General features: G+C 45.5%; 1 protein-coding gene across 3 annotated transcripts; it reads right to left on the reverse strand.

Moving 5' to 3' along the window:
- Positions 1–104: 104 nt before the first annotated feature.
- On the reverse strand, positions 105–16,614 carry DDX6 (DEAD-box helicase 6). Of its 3 annotated transcripts, XM_082070178.1 has the most exons (15): positions 16,486–16,567; positions 14,679–14,883; positions 13,966–14,426; positions 12,374–12,437; positions 11,819–11,923; positions 10,893–11,022; positions 10,274–10,420; positions 9,939–10,037; positions 9,571–9,689; positions 8,987–9,115; positions 8,537–8,653; positions 6,917–6,980; positions 6,492–6,593; positions 5,546–5,725; positions 105–4,305 (listed from the first exon to the last, which is right to left on the reverse strand). In XM_082070178.1, exons 3-14 carry the CDS (start codon positions 14,163–14,165, stop codon positions 5,550–5,552), a joined length of 1,452 nt encoding a protein of 483 aa, XP_081926304.1. In that variant the 5' UTR covers positions 14,166–14,426; positions 14,679–14,883; positions 16,486–16,567; the 3' UTR covers positions 105–4,305; positions 5,546–5,549. The 3 variants fall into 3 exon arrangements, with proteins under 3 accessions (XP_081926304.1, XP_081926303.1, XP_081926305.1); XM_082070177.1 differs by lacking the exon at positions 14,679–14,883 and having other exon boundaries at positions 16,486–16,614; XM_082070179.1 differs by lacking the exons at positions 14,679–14,883; positions 16,486–16,567 and adding an exon at positions 15,316–16,111.
- Positions 16,615–18,212: the final 1,598 nt, after the last annotated feature.

An 18,212-nucleotide genomic window follows, 5' to 3' on the forward strand; every position in this document is an offset into this window, starting at 1 on the left:
AGCGCAGCTTTCACAGACAATTCAGCTGGGACCACAAGTCACTCTGCTCAGCTGGGGTTCCCTACGAAGAGGTCAGTGCAGTTAAAAGAGAAATGAGACCAAACTGGAGTTCCAGGGAGCTTTTATTGAGTTTAATCAACAAAATCAGGATTTTACCATTCATCTTTTTTTGCACTGGGAACTCATGAAGCTTTTCATAAGCCAGTGCTGCAACAGACACACCGCCAGAGAAAATACACTCTCAACAAAACCTGCACTCCGCTGGAGAGTTTGCCAATTACCGTTTTAACAGAAAGCCAATTTTCCCCTCCCTCCCCTGAATGTTTTCGAGGACTAGTCCATGTTGTTTGCTGGTTAACAGTAAAAATATCAACCTCTTGACCAGGGACCAGTGGATTATAATATTCCACCTGAATTGCAAGTAATTTTTCTTGAAATAAAAGTTCCAGTTTCTTTCAATAAAGGGAACAGTGACTCTTTTCTCCTCCTGACACCCCTTCCCCATAATTATTGGTTAAAATACAGCAAGGCTGTATCTTAATAAACCCATCCCTCCCCCCACCCCTCCTTACCCTTCCCTGTCTACCGCAGAATTTAACAACGCTTCCACACAGGGACATGTTAGCAACACGACCATGAACTGAGCAAAACCCACACGACAATCTGCCAAAGCCGCGTTTTGCAGACTAGACGCTCTTTGGTCCAGAGACCCAGTTTATCACCAACTGCGATTCAGGAGAGATGGACCACAAGATTACGGCAATCGCAGAACTCCCTGCGCAGGCTATTGTTGCCCAAACTAAAGCCATACCGCCAGAGCTCCTGGGAACAAAACTCTGCCCTCAGAAAGCAACAGCTGCTCGACCCCAGTGGCACAAGAAGTCCAGCACCAGCACAAGAACCAGTGCAGCAGCAGCTCAGGAGATGTGACACAGCATCTCCGTAAGCCCTACAACAGAAACTGAGGCAGGACAGCCGTCTGCTCAGGTTTGTGTCTTATTAATCATTTGAGAAAATAAGTGTGTGAAGCATTATTAAATCCTTGGAGCAGACACCCACCCCCATCCCAAGTAAAAAATAAAGAACAAAAGATCAGAATGAGATGATTTGATACCAACATGTACACAACATGAATTCATGTTGAGCTTCCCTGTTCTTACCCACAAAAAAAGTCAGAGGGCAAAGGAAAGATGCTCCCATCTCATTCTGGAAATCGAAACGTGTATTTGAGACCAACCCACCCCCCTCCCTTTGGGAAAACCCTCCAGCAACTGCAGAGCCCTCCAGACACAGACCAGCCTGCAGTTTCTCTCAAGTAAGCTGGCTGAAGGTTCACGTCACCCTCTTCACAGCCACCTCACCCAGCTGTGAAGCTCCATTTCATCACAGTGACACTTTGAGGCTTCCAAGGGACAGAGTGCAGAATACACCACATTCTCACTCGCGTCGTCTGTGTCAGAGGAAGTATCTGACCCAGGGCTCACCACTGGGGGCTCCAAGTAATGCGTAAATGTAAAGGCTGGTGCGTGACCAGCAAAAACAGGAGCTCGAGAGGCACCTCAGGAAGCCAAGATTTATACACAGGCCTCACTCCTGGGGGGGGGGGGGGGGGGGCGGGGGGAAAAGCGCCACTAGGATTATCCTAGTCCTTTGGAGCATCTTTCCATTTGCAAGATCGCATCTGTTACAAAATAGCCTATTAGCACCAAAAATAGGCTGCTTCTTCCTCAACAAGAAGCCACCTAAAATGGTGCCCCCGATAGCTCAGGTAAGTGCCAATCCTCAATTCGAGGCCAAGTTTGAAGTAATACTTTCAGAAGTTCTGTGCTTCAAGAGGGATCACAGATGCATGGCACCAGGCTAACCTACCACAAATCCACACAGAGCACACGTCTGACCCAACACTGCTATCCTGTTCTTGTTACGTCTGTGTGCCCTGGGATGACACAAAACTTATTTACATTTTTCCTGTCTTTGTTGCACTGAAATGATCCCTCTTCTGTCTCTCTGGAAAATCATAAGCTGGCTGCAGTACAAGAGCAAGATTTTACTTTTGGTCAAAGTTACCACCCACAAACTCCCACCCCCACCCCCAAAAAGCACCCCAAAATTGTTTACATGTAGTACCTGCCAGTCAAATGTAAGCTGTGTGGCTCACAGAGTGTCTGTGACCAAGCTCTTGAGTTTGTATTCTAGTGCAGCATTTGCTACAATTATGGAGTCACTGCTGACAAAAGGAAAAAAAAAATATCCCAAACACAAAAACCTTTCCATCTTGTAAAGTTGTTGTCAGGAGGCACCTGGCTGCTATTTATGATCCTCAAGGAAATGGACAGGTAAGTCCACCTTGTAGTTCCAAACAATTTTACTCGAAATTAAAAGAAAGAAACAGGGTCAAAATGGGAAGAAATTAGGACAATTAATTCCTGCCTCAAAGGTAAGCAAGCGTGGTGTGAGTGCAGCATCTGTATACACAATAAACGACCAAGCAAAAGGGACTGCATTCATCCAGGTGCCTCCTGACAGTGTTGGTGAACAGGCTAAAAGGGAATTTAAAAAGAGTACGGTTTTGATTTGTCTCACTCCTTTTGCCTGTAGATCAGGCCAAACATCAAGCATGGTGGGAGGGGCACAATTTAAAGCAACACTACTTGACCAGAAAGCACTTTTCAGCAATATACAATGCAAAACGACAGACAGCAGTTCATGCCAAAATGGAGAAGATGGCAAGCAGCCTTCTGCAGCTTCTGACATTACGAGGGGTTTGCCCTCACCTGCTCCCACGTCTGTGTAGAGGCTGCTCTGGGCAGAAAATGCACAATGCAGCAGGAAGTGAATCAATCCCATAAAGCTCCAGAACTGTCAGTTTATGCATGTAAATTGGTTTTCTATGGTTCCTCTTAAATCCAAAATCCAGACCTTATGCATATACTGCGCAGCAACACCGAGACCCGCTGGATTTCCCTCATGCCACGGTGGAACACAAGCCACGGCCCCCTTCAGAGCTTGTACAGTTCCTCAGGTTTCTAAGGGGGAAACTGAAGGGCATCTCCCAACAGGCTGAGCTACAGATTTTGGGGCCTGGCAGCCCCACGAGTGATCTCTTCCATGCGAGCGGCACAGGACAACGTTGCTAGCACCAGAGCAAACCCACCCTGACAAGGGACGCCTGTAGAGGCCTGCTCTCCGTGGAGGTCAGAGCACTTCTCATCAGTTAGTGTTGCAGAAAACTGAGCCCCTCTCATCTTTAGCTGCTTCCATAATCAGTCTAATCCCTTTAACCTCAGCAACCTTCATCACAAAAGAAAAAGTTATATATGAACCCAAACAGAAAAACAACAAAAAAAATCATATTTACAAAGTTTGTACAATATACACATCTGATTTTCTATGGGACACACTGCACCAGAAGAAAGAGGGCCATGGCTCTGAAACAAGTCTACGTATCAAGTGCTGTAACTACTGATGGAGACTTATGGAAACCAGTCTTTAGTGTTCTGCTAGAGCATAGGGCTTTTCTTATGGCTCCTGCAAAGGACGACAGGCTACTCTTTCCTTCTGGAGCTATGATGCTGCACCTAATCAGCCCAGATTTTAAGTTGGTTTTGTTTTAAATACACGTATTTACAGTGTGGGTGAACTGCAGATGCATATCAACTCCTCCAATTAAAAAAAGAAAAAAGTTGAAGAAATAAGTAGTATTACCAATACGGTTCACCTCCCAGCCCTGGGCTTGAGTACTTGGGGAGGAGGAGAGGGGGAAGAGAGGGGAACTTTGACCTGAAACCAAAAACAGCGGTTGATTCCTTGGGCTGTCGGAAAGGTGATATTCTGAATGGTCTCATAGCATAAGGCACTTTGCACGAATAAGTAACAAGCTCTTGAGCTTAAAAACAGATGAGTAACCAGGGAGAAGTTGAAATGCACTCAGTCGACAGTTGAAGAGTTTGAAATAGCAGACAAGCCTGTGTTCACCAAGATTCTTCTCTTTTCAGGGTTTCTCTTCTTCCCTTGCTGCCCCTCCCACCCAAAGAGAAAAAAAAATTAAAACCAGCAGTTAGTGCAACTAATGTTCAATCAGCACACAGTGCAAACAAGTGGAAAAACAAAAAGACATTCCTCCTTTTATCTTCTTTCTTCCTTGCTGCCAAATTTAAAAAGAAAAAAAGGCCGAGCTCTTTAGTCTTCATAGTTCCGAAACGAAAAGACGAAGAAAAACCCAGAAAGAGAAGGGTATCCCCAAAGAAACGATGTGTCACAGATCCGGATCAAAGGGCTTCACCTTCTGGCATGTGTAATCAAAGCCTAAAAAAGAAAAACAAAAACACAACCGCAACACCCACAGTTAAACCAATTTTATGCAAAACCAGAATGTAAGTAATGAATCACACTGACTATGTAGCAGCTCTGGAAAAGCGAAGGGCATTTGGAACAGCTCAACCACAGCTTCACAGAAGGAGGCGCTGCTACCATCCTACTATACCTATGGAGTAGGACAATCTTCTGGTTCCCTGTCCTCTGGGAAGCAGCAAACAGCTCTCAGGCAAGACCAGAGCATCCCCCTTACAGAAGGCACCCACAAGCCTTGGTTCCAACTTAATCACCTGTTGTGGTTTTTGGGTTTTTGTTTTTTGGGGTTTGTTTTGGTTTTTGTTTGTTTGGGTTTGGGTTTGTTTTGTTTGGGGTTTTTTTCTTGATTTATCTATAAAACATGGAGAAAGTTCAGCCAACCAAGCAGAGCCTGCAAGTCAGCCAGGCGTGACCAAATAGGACTATCCTTGAACGATTTCAAAGAAGGAACATCAGCTCATTTTAAACTTTTCGTTACCTGTGCAGAATTCCAGCAGCTTCATTGGAAGTCCCTTTCTAATGCATAATCTCTGAGATGAGTACACACAAGAATGACTTCCAACCCAAACTGTACAGTGTCTGATCTTGCACAATATAGCATCTTAACTAAAGCCAGATCAAACACCACCCTGGGTCAGAAAAGACGTACTCACTAGCCTCCAACAACGAAACCTCATTTTCTCTGAAAGCTCCATAGACGACCTCAAGCGGCAGCAAAAACAAATTACAGCTTTATTACCTACTTTGTTTACTTGCAAGAGTTCTGTGAGCCGAAGGATGCCACAGATGCAGAACCTTTGGCCTGGACCTGTTCCATTTAACTGGTGAGGGGCTTAGGCTCTTCTCTGGGTTCTCTGCCCCCAGAGCGACCCATTTTCTGTCCTCGTCTTTTTGAGAACAGCCTTTCTCTCTGCCCCTCATCCTAGTAGCAATCCCGGCCTCTCCCCACTCCCTCTTTTACCCCATTTTTGGTCTCCTTCGCATACGGTCAGCATTTCAATTAAAACAACTATCCTCCCCTCCCAGCTTCAGGACATGCAGAATTCCTTGCCCTGACAGTATTTCAAACCCTTGCTTTCACATTCAGAGCCTTTCAGCACACCAGTTTCCCTCCTCCCCTGCAGTAACACACACACGTCATCTCTCCTTACATCCAACACAACTTCTCCATTCAGAAAGGCACTTATGTACGCACATGTTTACTGTTTCTCATCTTCTACAGGTTCACTGTGGTATTCTGCCACATACAGGCTCTTGTCAATGTTGCTTGGTATGGGTTTAATTTCAGTTCCCAGCTGCTCCTCAATACTTTTCAGGTTGAATCGATCATCATAGGTGATCAAGTTGATGGCCAGGCCAAGATGACCAAAGCGACCTAGGAAAAAAAACAAACAGACAAACAACACTGAACTAGAGTAACAGAGGGCTGACTGAAAGAGTCTGCAGGCTGCAGAGTGTATTAGCATCACTGTCTGATGATAAAAGCAAACCCAGACCCTGCAACAGGTCTCCACAACTTCCACATCGGTTTTGGTAAGGAATTCTGTACTGCTATAGGAATAAGAAAACCCAGGAGTGTTCAAAATGCTCTGACCAAACCTCCTCATTAATTACCAACAGAAGTCTTTCGCTGCTGCATTATGTACATCCAGCCCTTCTTCAATAACACAGATCTTGAACAAGCCTGAACTACGAAGTTCAAGTACACCAAGTTCCTTTGTTTATTGCCTTTCTAAAGAGTATAGATTGCTGATCTCCAAACATTAGAAACACACCTTGGAGCACACACAGAAGAAAACTACACTTAAGACACCACAGAAGCGAAGTTTTCAGTACAGACTTTCTCCAAACTGCAAACAGGTGCATCAGTAAGTCTCCTGAGGTTAAAGCAAAATATGCATTTATCTTTTTTTTTTTCCCTCTCCCTCATTCAGCTGTTCACACCAGTTTCAAGACAACAGCCCTTTATTCAGATATTTGTCAGGATAGCCATTGAGATGATAGCCAAAAATAAATTTGTTGGAAAAATCAAAACTACCTAAAATTATTCTCAGATACAGCAATAAAAACCATAAGCCAATTCAATCCTAAGAAAGAGAGCCCTCATCAAAACTGCCCCTAAAAGGTGTTTTTCCTCTCACCTGATCTGCCAATACGATGGAGATAAGTCTCTGCCAGCTTTGGGAAATCAAAGTTTATCACCACATTCACAGCTTGGATATCAATACCTCGGGTAAACAGATCTGAAAAAGAATCCAGAAAGTTAATTTAAATGAGATCAAATGCTGGCAGTATTTAGGGTGGAAAGATTCATAATGATTAACACTGGCTTGCACTAGTTTTCAAATACTAGCTTCCCTTGCATTAGAAGACAGTTTACAGTTTGTCACAGAAGACAAGACCTGCTTGCCTAAAGGAGTCCTCCATCCTGCTACATGCAGGCTTGACAAAGACATCTTAACAAACGTATAGTTTTGCTTTAGTGATCTATCACACCAGGGCTAATGGCTAATCCACTTTCTATTGCAGCCTTTAGAAAAACAGGAAAACGTGCAGGAACTCTTACCAGTGCAAACAAGATTGCGGCATAAGCCATTTCGGAAATCGTGGAATACACGGTTGCGGTGCTCCTGGAAACAGATACATATAAACAAAGTGGTGGGTTTTGTTGTTGTTGGGGTTTTTTTGTTTTGTTAAAAAAAAAAAAAAAAAAAAAAAAAAAACACACACACACACACACACACACACACAAAAATCCCAAACCACAAAACACAAAAAACAAACCCCAAAAACGAAACTAGCTATGAGTTTCAGCTATATTCAAGTTACAAAACAGCTGAGTCAAACTAAGATGCTACAACACATTTTTTAGCACTTCTTACCCATATACTCTAAAGAACTTAACAGAGGGGCCCCAGTATCACTTTTAGACACTTAACTGACTGTGTTTTAAAGACTCCCACAGTTGCATCAAAGCCACCTCAGAACAGGAGTATCTTAAATTAAAATTACACTAAATGTGCACCCTGAAGTTAAGCTGACAGCAGACTGCTATTAAAAGGAATGGCACCAAGTTAATGAAGCTGCCACTAGCCCTCCCCTTTCCCAATCAGATGCACCGCATACCGACTTCTGCAAGCAGTGAACACAGGCACCAGCATATGTGCAACTGCAAGAGATCAGGTAGGACTGTGTTTCGTGACACACAGTTCCTGATATTTTGACTATCGTCTTCTGCCAGCCCCCTGCCAAATCCAATGCACGTTTTATTCATTCCCTTAAAAATCTAAGCTGGCAGGAACTTCTTTTTCCAGTATGGAGTATTTTTCACTATCAATTCAGAATTGGGGGTGGGATGAGTCAACTGTCTGTGAAGACTCTCACAAACAAGTCCATTTGGGGCACACAGAGATTAAGTAGTATCACTGTTAAGGAATGAAATTAACTGTGGGAATGAACGAGCTGAAGGTTTCTGCATAAACGTACGTGCATTTTGCCACAAAGGTCATCTGTGGACTGATCAAAAGCATACAAAAAATCAGACTTCAAGGAAAACCCTTAGCATATCTCTCCATTCTCAATACTGACACCACTTCTATCTCTGCTTAATTACTGGTCTGCATATGGCACGGCAAACACTGGCATTACCTGTGAGTTCCACAAAGAGCAAGCTAGATTTCCTCTAAAGCTTTCATTTTATTTTTTTCTAGCTTACATATAAAATGAAAAAAACATTTCCAACTACTACTGTTTTACATGCCTCACTTCAACCTTCTAATAACACCTTTTAGTGCACTGGCTGAAAACAAGGAAGTTATGCTAAGAAGCTCAAGGACACATGAGCTAACATACAATTAACCAAAAGTTCTGCGCTGGCAAAGCCACGCTGGCATTTTTCATCACCTACACCAAGGCCACAGGGGCTCAGTCACCACACACCAGCTGCGGCTTTCGCCAAGGGGTTGGATCAAAGCCACCTCTCACATACCAACTGACCACCTGCAATAATAGTCTGGGAAGAGGTTAAAGGGTGCACGGCTGAAGTCTAAATGCAAACTGAGAGCAAAGCAATACATGTTTCAGTTTTCAAAGAACATGCAAATTTAAAGCAAACACAAGACTTAATTCAACTAGACAGTAAAGCCTGGGGTGGTGTGGAATAGAGCATTGTTAATTTCATACTCACCTGCCTCATTTTAGCATGGATATAGAAGCAGGAGTAGCCCAGTTGGGAGATCTTTTTGGCTAGCAATTCAACCCGTTGAGAGGAGTTGCAGAAAATGATCGACTGGTTAATCTGGAGCTGAATATATACGTAGTGTGCTCAGTAAACGCAGCATTTGACTAACAAATAAACCAAGACCTAAGTCCTTCCAGAAAGAAAGCAAAGCAGGTGTGCTGCTGGTAACTTACAGAGTGTTATGTTTTGGTACAAGGGGGCTAAAAATTAAGATTCTATAACACAAAGGTGCAGTACAAGCAGCACACATTTCTAACTTCAGCTTATATCACAAGATTAGCAAATTTTGACAAGAAAAAACGTTTCCTTACACTCTCTTAGCCACCCTCAGTCTTACTCTTGGTTTCAAAAGGAAAAAAAGCTTCCACGTGTTCTTGAACCAGCCCTGCTGCTTACCCTGGAAAACAGCGTATTGAGGCAGTGTACTTTCTGACGCTCAGTTACATAAGCATAGTACTGGGTAACTCCCTTCAAGGTCAGCTCCTCCATCAGATTAATCTCGTAAGGTTTCTGCAAATGGGAATTCTGAAAAATAAAAGTAAGGATAAAGCAGGCATACCTACACATAAAACGACAGAAGTACTTCCCACCCTCTGGCACACTGAACTTCCTCCACGGCAAGGATGCATTACCCAGCCACTCGCTCTTCATGCTACACACAAAACAGACAGGGTGGGTAAAATTTCAAAGGGTTCCTTATAAATCCCATGTGACCAAGCACAAATACCCTCTGGAAGCAAAACAGCGCAGACAGCACATAATTAATGTACAAAGTGGAAAACAGTACCTTACATACCTAGCTTTGTCAAAATGCTATGTCAGGTCAAAAATTATTTTCAAACTTCTGCCTCAGGCTGGTATAGGTTAAATGGGTGAAGTCTGGATGCATTTAAAAAAAGCACTAACAGCTATGTGCCACTCATTCACACACTGCACATGGAACTTCACTGTCGCATGTATACGAACAGATCTGCACTCACCATGAACTTCTGCACACTCAAAGGGAAAGTGGCTGAGTAAAGTAAAATCTGTCTGTTTTTAGGCAGCGTCAGAATAATGTCCTCCATTATTTGAACAAAATCTTGAGACAGTAACTTATCTGCCTGTAACAACAGGAGTAATAAAGAGTAAGTTTAAGTGGGCAAGCTTTCAGAAGATGTGTGGTTTAGCTGCTGGAGACTGGATTCATCAGCAAAAGGAACTTTATCCTCTCCAAGGTTCCAGCACTTTGATTTAAATGGAATCAAAGGAATGTTTGATTTGAGGCTGTGCATAATGAGGAGACTCGCTGAGACACATAACTGCTTTAACTTAGTGTTAAAATCCCAAAATGTTTAACATGAGCAACTTGCCTCATCCAATACTATCATCTGGACGTGCTCAACTTTTGCTACTCCTTTCTTGATGAGATCGAGAATTCTCCCAGGGGTAGCTATCACCACATGCACTGTAAGGTTAAAAGAGAAAAAAAAAATGGTTAAGGCAACTAAAACAATGTTTCCAGCAGTCCTGACCATGTTTCATACAAACAGTCAGAGAATGATGACAGCATATAAACAGTGAACAAGGCATACTGCAGTCTGTTCTGTAACAGGCAAACAATAATAATGAGCAGAAATCCCACGGCCACCCTGTAAAAGACATGAACAAACAGCAACTACAGTGTAGCAAAAGGGCTCCAACCTGTATCATCAAGCCTCATTATGTCATCTCGCAAATTGGTTCCTCCTGTTGTTGCCATCACTTTGGCACCTCCCATGTGTTTGCTGACTTGGATACAGATTTGACTGACCTGCAGGGCTAGTTCACGGGTGGGAACAATCACCATTGCTGAAAGGTAAAAGCATCAGTGTGAGTTACTAGTAACACACTGTCTCTTAAATACTAAGAAACTTCACGAAAGCTATACTTTTATGGTTTTGGAGTTCAGTTCCACTCCGAGTATTCTGATCCAGATTTAGAAACTGCTTACGACAAGGTAAATTCCATGCAAGGGCTCTCCATCCCCTGATATTCCCTCTGCATGAGTCCTCAAGACAGCACGCTTGCTTATTACTCCAAATCCATTTGCCAGGGCAAGACAGCAAAATCTATAAGACGTCTTCCACTTCAAGCTTTTGAAAGCGACTGAGGACCTTTTGAAACTCCACCTCCCCTCACCACTCCCCATTAACTTGCTTTGAAAGTACAAGCAGATACCCTAAGCTGCTCAACATCATTAACCAGTTTCAGATTCAAGTCTGCTATGTAGCGACTCATACCGCTACCTAGATGCAGGTAAGTGAGATTCATCTCAACTGACCTTGTATATTGTCCTTCTTTAAGTCTAGCCGTTCAAGTAAAGGAATGAGGTAGGCTCCACTCTTGCCTGTTCCATTTTTCGCTCTAGCCAAGATATCCCTACCAGATAAAGCAATGGGGATGCTCTCCTCCTGAAACACAGCAACAGACAGCGCGTGAGCAATCACAAGTCATGCTCGCTAAAGCAGCCGGCCAAATTTAACTCTCCACACCAGCAGTACCACATAAAATCTAATTATTTCATGTACAGAATAGCCTGCAAGCAGGCAAATTACCTAAAAGCCATAGCTTTCTCATGCCTTCAAGGGATAAAGTGGCAGAACTGTGTCAAGGATAATCCTCCAATGAGCAATTAAAACGGAGTTCAACCTTCCCCCCACATCCCCCCCCAAGTTTACACATCAACAGTTCTTAATGGAGCAAGCCGTAAAAGCAAATGGAGGGACAGAAAAATAGACTTGCTAACATATTAATCTCTCTCCCATAATCTCTGTTATGCTCCTTCCAGATGCTTATGATAAAAAAACAAGACTCTGTGATAAAGCCATAATTATCTTTGCAACAACTAAAGGCATGCAGCCTATGGTAAGGCAGTTTTCCGGAAAATTTACACAACCACCCTGTTCTCACTGGGACTGCTTATGTGAGGGCTGCCAGTAACAGGAACACACTAATGCCTCTGCAGTGAAAAGGAAAATCCAAGTTGCTTTTTCTGAAGTGTCAGTCCCACATCCAAAGCCACCCATAGTACGACTCAGTGATTTAGCTGGGTGTTAGAAATTTACACTTTCCCCAAAGGGGCACCAAGTTCTACCATGCACAACCCCAGCCTTCCTAAATTATGATGCATCTGACACTTAAGCATTAATAAGAATTTCAGTAAAGTTATAAAAATTAAACATTGCTTGTGAGCAGTCTGTAAACAACCTGAATAGGAGATGGTTTTTCCCAGCCCATTTCAAAAATTCCCATCAGCAACTCCCGTTTCAAACAGTAATCTTCAAACTCGTTTCCTTTTGTGGAGGTCACGTCCTGAACAATCAGAAAAAAAGCACATATGTAAGATAAGGTCACACAACCTCCAGCTGTAGATTGGTCTGACTTCATGAGAGTTTCCCTCTGCAGGAAGACCACAAAGTGCATTCCATTCCTGTACAGGAGTTCCCACTAAATTGTGCAACGCTAAACATCAGCTTTCTCACAACCAAATACAGTACTGTGAACATACGCTGATGTCTTTCCATCTGCTGTGCAAGAGACACTGACAATCAGTCCCATGCTGTAACACTAATGAAATAAGAAACCCACAGTAAAGTCCATTCTCAAGCTTGCCAAGAGAAGCATCTCTCCCAAACAAATCAGTTCTTCATTTGAAACAGCAAGAGCTGAACTGCTTTTGAATCTTTGCTTAGGACAAATACTTTGTCACTGAAGCTTCTCACACATCTTTTATTTAATATTTGACAATTCAACCATCCTTACCGAAGTTTTGATTCTCAAATCCTTTGGAGGGAGTTTTAAAGTCTTCTTCCAGTCATCACCAGGTCTATAGCAAAAATAAAATTATTTTTTTTTTAAAAAAAAAAGGCTGAATAATTTCATTTTGCATGTTATTTTCTTCAGTACAGTGACAAAAACATAAAACATTGACCTCCAGAAAGCTTAAAGCACCTACACATATGAGCTCAAGTCTTCTCTGGGCTATGCAGCACGCAACAGGCAGGAAACAGTAAACAGAGAAAATGAGCAGTCTGCCAAGCGCACAATTTGTAAAATCTTCATCCAGTCATTATTCAAGTCCCATCTCTAGAGCACTGAAACAATCTAGCAGAACAGAGATTTAAAACTGAACACTGACTTAGTCATGTGACAGAAACTGGCCATAATAAATCCACATGAGAATATTTCATCATGTGAAAAAAAAAAAAAATTCTTGCTCAGGGAATATCCATTCTTAATCCATGAGTAATGTGAGAAGCCAAAAAACAGTTCTGGGGAGAAAATTAAGTCAGCACACGTTCCACTTGTTGATCAAATGTTCTCTTTTGCTCTCAGTGAGATTTAGACACCCATCCTCTCTCAAAAGCCACTGTACAGAGAGGAGCAAGTCCTCCTCTTCGCCCATCCCAGGAAGTTAGGAGTGAATGTTGATAAGTTTAACTCATCAGTTTAATTCAGAGTAACCCATTTTCAAACGAGATAAAGATAATTTTTTTTAAAGGGAAACAAGTTAGACAAACTTTAAGAACTAGGGTATTCCATTATGCACCCTCTGACAACAGCTAACATTTATTTTGTTACTTGGTAATTTGAGAAGGAAAAGTGAATGTTTTTCAGGGGAAGAAAGAACCACAGGTAGGAAAAACAAACAAACAAGCAAAAACCACAACAACAAACCACACCACAACACCACCACATTACCGTTTCATCCAAGTCTTTTACATCTTTCAGAATTTCCATTCACCACATTCAGGTATTATTAGCACACTTCTAAAACCAGTTTGACGGTAGGAGGGTATCAGAGTGGTACCATATTATCTTGACTCATGTTTTGAAGAGTTAAAGCCAAAGCATTACACCAAGGAGAGTAAGCACTACTATTTCAGATCAATGACAAAAGATAACCAACTTTGTAATATTTCTCACCATGAAAAAGGACGACAACAAACAACTGAAAAGAACACACAACTAGACTGAGCCTAGGTGGCATTTCCTCCTCTGTCTTAAATTTCACTTCAGTTCCTTGCCGCTCCCCAACTTCCCTCTCCTACCGTTCACAACAAGCAAAGAAAACAGGATGCTACTGCTGCTCAGGAGGCTACCTCTGAGCAGCGACTACATGTTCTGAAAAGCAAAGCGTCACATTTGATTTTCACAACAAACACATTGCAAAGAGCACTGACAGAGAGAAGCTCGTACATGGAAATACAGCTTTGTCTAATGCCCACCACAGGACAATTCTAACCACCAACATCATAAAACGACAGAAGAAAAACTTTTTCAACATAGGAACAATACTTCCCCATATATCACTTCTAAACATGACTTTTGCAGCAGCCAGAACCAGCACTTACTTGAGAGCGGTGGTCATACTCTGTGCTTGCTGTTGAGTGCCATTATTGATTGTGTTGGCATTTTTCAGCTGGTTCATCTGTTGCTGAGTCTGTGTGCCTCCACCTCCTGGGCCCCCGCTGGGTTTTACAGGGCCTCTCAACTGCCCATTCTGACTGGATAGACCCATTATAACAGGGTTCTCTGTTCTGGCCGTGCTCATGTTTTTAAAGATGTCTTTTTAGACTTCAAAACTTTGAAAGTCAGTACAGAAACTGTAATAACAGTTTATTAGACTCTCCAAAACGAAGAGATAAATAAGTCTTGCTCAATATATGAGTCCTTTATTGCAATGCAGGCAAGCACCTGTAAGTCACTCAAAAGTAAAGTAGTAACTTGCTCTGATGCACTGTGGATCAACTTTTTTTTTTTAAAAAAAGCCCTCTAACAAAGTTGAGTTATATCAGAATTCACTTGCTTCAATCTGAAAGAGAAGCAGATGATAACAATTAGAATGCAGATTTTTGTCTACATAAAATCACATCAGTTTACCTTTGTCTTTTAAGAATCACTTCTTCTCAGGCAGCATGCAACAAGAGTATTTGCTTTTCTGTTTTCTCGGTGATAATTATCAAGACAAGCATCAAACCTTTTTCCCCTTTCTATACATCTGTGCCCACCACCCTCAGTAACCCAAGATAATTTTCTAAACGGCTATATGCTTGAGAAATATTACCTGCCCCCCCATCAAAGTAAGCAAGAATTGTATCAATTGCTTTGCCGATAGTTGACGTTCCCCTAGTTCTGGGACACAGGAAAGCAGCCCTCAAATGCTGAGCAACAACGTTATGCACAAGTTTGTGACAGGAAGCAAGATCACAATATGAAGTGGATGTTCCAGTTAGAGCTAAGAGATCCCTTAAATTACTCTGCCGTTTTCACTTTGAAAGGGAAAAAGAAAATATATTATCTTTTTACATTTAAAAACAACAACAACAAAAAACACAACCAAAGAAAGCAGCTTACCCTCCTCCAACCCAAAAAGTTATTCAACCAGCCTACTCAAACTTTTAAACTGGGTATTGATTTAACACCATTTGGAACAGTGAAACTAACAACACCGCCAAGCTGAACTGACAGTAGCTTCCTGTTTTGTTAAGCTTAAGTAACTGAACCGGTAAGTAATATACATTTACACTAGATATCTGGCTTCCTGCTTATGTGTTCCATGTGACGTTACCTTCCATCTGTCAGTAACAACTCACCTTGTCCTTTAAAAGATAACACTCGGTACACATGACTTAATATTAACACCATATTTAACAGAAAGGTTGGCAAAACTGTAAAGCAATAAAGTCTTGCACCTTACATACCGAAAGTAAGCATGGCCCAGAGCTGAAAACCTCCTTGCAATGGTATTAGGGAGCCAAGACATTCCTAGTCCAAAACTTTTCAGCAGCAACAAAAAGTAGGCTCACCTCTACAACTTCTCACCATAACATGTCTGTACCTTGGGAAAACGCAAAGGAAAAACCAGCAGACTACCGCTTCCTAACTTCAGCATCCACAAAAAGAAGGTGCGTTGCCCCAGTGAATAAAAGGCGCATTCGAGACCATTTCGAGAGGATAGAAAAGGAATTCAGATTCCTCCCAGCTGTTTCCAAGCGTGCCGATTCTAGCCTCACAGCAAAACTTTAAACTTTGCAGAACTAGGATTTTTCTTCCTGGCTGGACGCACTGTTCCACGAGAGATTTCTCCTGCTCGGTAACTTCGTAAAAAACGGACGAGTCACGAAAGTACCCAGGGCCACTCGAAAGACCCGGACACCAACACCGAGGTGTTTTCCAAAACTGCAGGAGATGGAACCTCTCAGGCCCGCGCTCGTCACCGCCCTTTAAAAGGGCAGAGATCAAAGCGGAACGCACAGCCTCACCGAAACCAGCAACTCTCCCGGTTCTGAGACTAGAGGCACCAGCACTTCGCCAACCGGCGGTCGGAGGGGAAAACGGTCCCCGCACCGCGACTCCCCCTCCGAGCGTCGCCCACGCAGGCAGGCGGGCTGGAGGTCCGGTCCCTTCCTCCGCCGGAGCGGCCCCCGCACCCCGGCACGGCCGGCCCCGGCACACAGCGGCCCCCATGGGGCTCATTGTTCCTGGTGAGCCCGGGACGCGCTGCGACGCCGCCCCCGCCGCGGCAGGGAGCGGCGCGGCCTCCGGGCCCCGCGGCGGGGCCGGCACCGCCCGCGGAACGCAGCTGCGCCACACCGGCACCTCCCGCCCGCGAACAATGGAGCGGCCCCCGCCCGTCGCCCCGGCCGGCAGCCAGCGCCGCCGCGGCCCCGCCCCGCGCGCCGGCCCCGCGGCCCAGCCGGGCCCGGCCGGCCCGGCCGCCCCCGCCCCGCTCGCGGCTCCTCAGCGCCGCCAGGCCCCGCTCAGGCCTCGCCGCTCCCGCCGCAGGCCGCAAAGCCCAGCCGGGCGGCAGCGGCCCCCCACGCCGCGCCCCGCGGGCCCGCGCCCGCCCCAGCACCCCGGCCCGTCCTCACCGCCACCAGCTGCGCTCGCCCCTCGCCCGGGTATAAAATCCTCTGGCTCCCCCTTGGTGCCTTGTTATGGCGACTCGACGCTCCAAGATGGCGGCTTCCTCCTTCCTCCCGTGCACCCTCCCCCTCCCGGCAGGGCAGGCCGGCCCCGCCCCTCACGCACGTACGCGCTCACGCACGGCGCGCGCCGCGTTCCCTAGGCCACGTGACTGTGCGCGCGCCGCTCGCCGGGGCGGGGCCTCGCGGGTTGTGGGCGGGACCTCGGGGCGGGCGCGATTTTGACTGTTTGCGTGTGCGTGAAGCAGGAGGGACTCACGGTGACAAAGGCGGAAGCCGCCGGCGCTGGTCCCTCTGTCGCTTGGCCCTCGTAATAAAGACAACAGGAACAGTGCTGTTGCGAGTGAGCGCGGCTCCGTACGCAGCTGTTAGCACGCAGCAAACACAGACGTAACAATAAAACACTGGCCCGTGGCTGCAGGAGCCATTGCCACCTGTGGGACAGACTGGAAATCGTCATTTTCTTTTTAGATAGCTGCTATTGAGCCGGGGATTTTGACAAATCAAGGCACAACAGGAATACAATCTCAAACACCAGCCTAAAAATAGTTCCAAAACTGTCCTGCAGACAAATTTTTGTTCATGTGTTTTTCCCAAGATAGGCAGAAAAGGACAGGGAAGCCCATTTATTTCTGCTCACAGTGCGTTTTTTTCCTAGTTCCTCACCTCTACAGCTGTTTCTAGGTCATTGACTCCTATCCTCAGCAGCACAAGGGACGCCCTGGGCCAGCCTTACGGTCCCCACAGGTCACACTGTCCAGCGCTGCTGCTGCTCCGGCGCTGCTGCTGCTCCAGCGCTGCTGCTGCTCCGGCGCTGCTGCTGCTCCAGCGCTGCTGCTGCTCCGGCGCTGCTGCTGCTCCAGCGCTGCTGCTGCTGCTCCAGCGCTGCTGCTGCTCCGGCGCTGCTGCTGCTCCGGCGCTGCTGCTGCTGCTCCAGCGCTGCTGCTGCTCCGGCGCTGCTGCTGCTGCTCCAGCGCTGCTGCTGCTCCGGCGCTGCTGCTGCTCCAGCGCTGCTGCTGCTGCTCCGGCGCTGCTGCTGCTGCTCCAGCGCTGCTGCTGCTCCGGCGCTGCTGCTGCTCCAGCGCTGCTGCTGCTGCTCCAGCGCTGCTGCTGCTCCGGCGCTGCTGCTGCTCCGGCGCTGCTGCTGCTCCAGCGCTGCTGCTGCTGCTCCGGCGCTGCTGCTGCTCCGGCGCTGCTGCTGCTCCAGCGCTGCTGCTGCTGCTCCAGCGCTGCTGCTGCTCCGGCGCTGCTGCTGCTCCGGCGCTGCTGCTGCTCCAGCGCTGCTGCTGCTGCTCCGGCGCTGCTGCTGCTCCAGCGCTGCTGCTCCAGCGCTGCTGCGCGGGGACCCGCGTTCCCCCTCCACTCTGCATCAGGCTTCCCTGGAGATGTGCAGGAAACAGTGCGCTCTGACTGAAAAGAACAAATGACAACAGAAATCAACAGATTAGTAAATAGGGCTGACATCCGTAAGCAGCACAGGCAAAGCTTTAGTTACGGTCATAGCAAATAAGACAGCAAGGTAAGAGGATTCAAGAGCCAGCAGCGATCGGGCTTTTCTCAAGCAGAGCTCAGACAGTGCGGAGTCAAACTGGTCACTAGACGTGCCTGTCAGGCATGTAGTTATACAGAATATAGCAACTTTATTGGCAAGCAGTGTGTTTTATCATCCTTAT

This window comes from Streptopelia decaocto (genome assembly GCF_964273445.1).
Source record: "Streptopelia decaocto genome assembly, chromosome: 21".
NCBI classification, from domain to species: Eukaryota; Metazoa; Chordata; class Aves; order Columbiformes; family Columbidae; genus Streptopelia; species Streptopelia decaocto.

Bases quoted from the DNA above. Each gene is read 5' to 3' on its own strand.
- DDX6 (XM_082070177.1), bottom strand. From the start codon at position 14,165: ATGAGCACGGCCAGAACAGAGAACCCTGTTATAATGGGTCTATCCAGT. The intron at 12,438-13,965 runs GTAAGTGCTGGT...TTTTTGCTATAG, and splicing joins AGTATGACCACCGCTCTCAA to ACCTGGTGATGACTGGAAGA. The intron at 9,116-9,570 runs GTGAGTGCAGAT...TTTATTTTTCAG, and splicing joins TGAGTGTGCAGAAGTTCATG to AATTCCCATTTGCAGAAACC.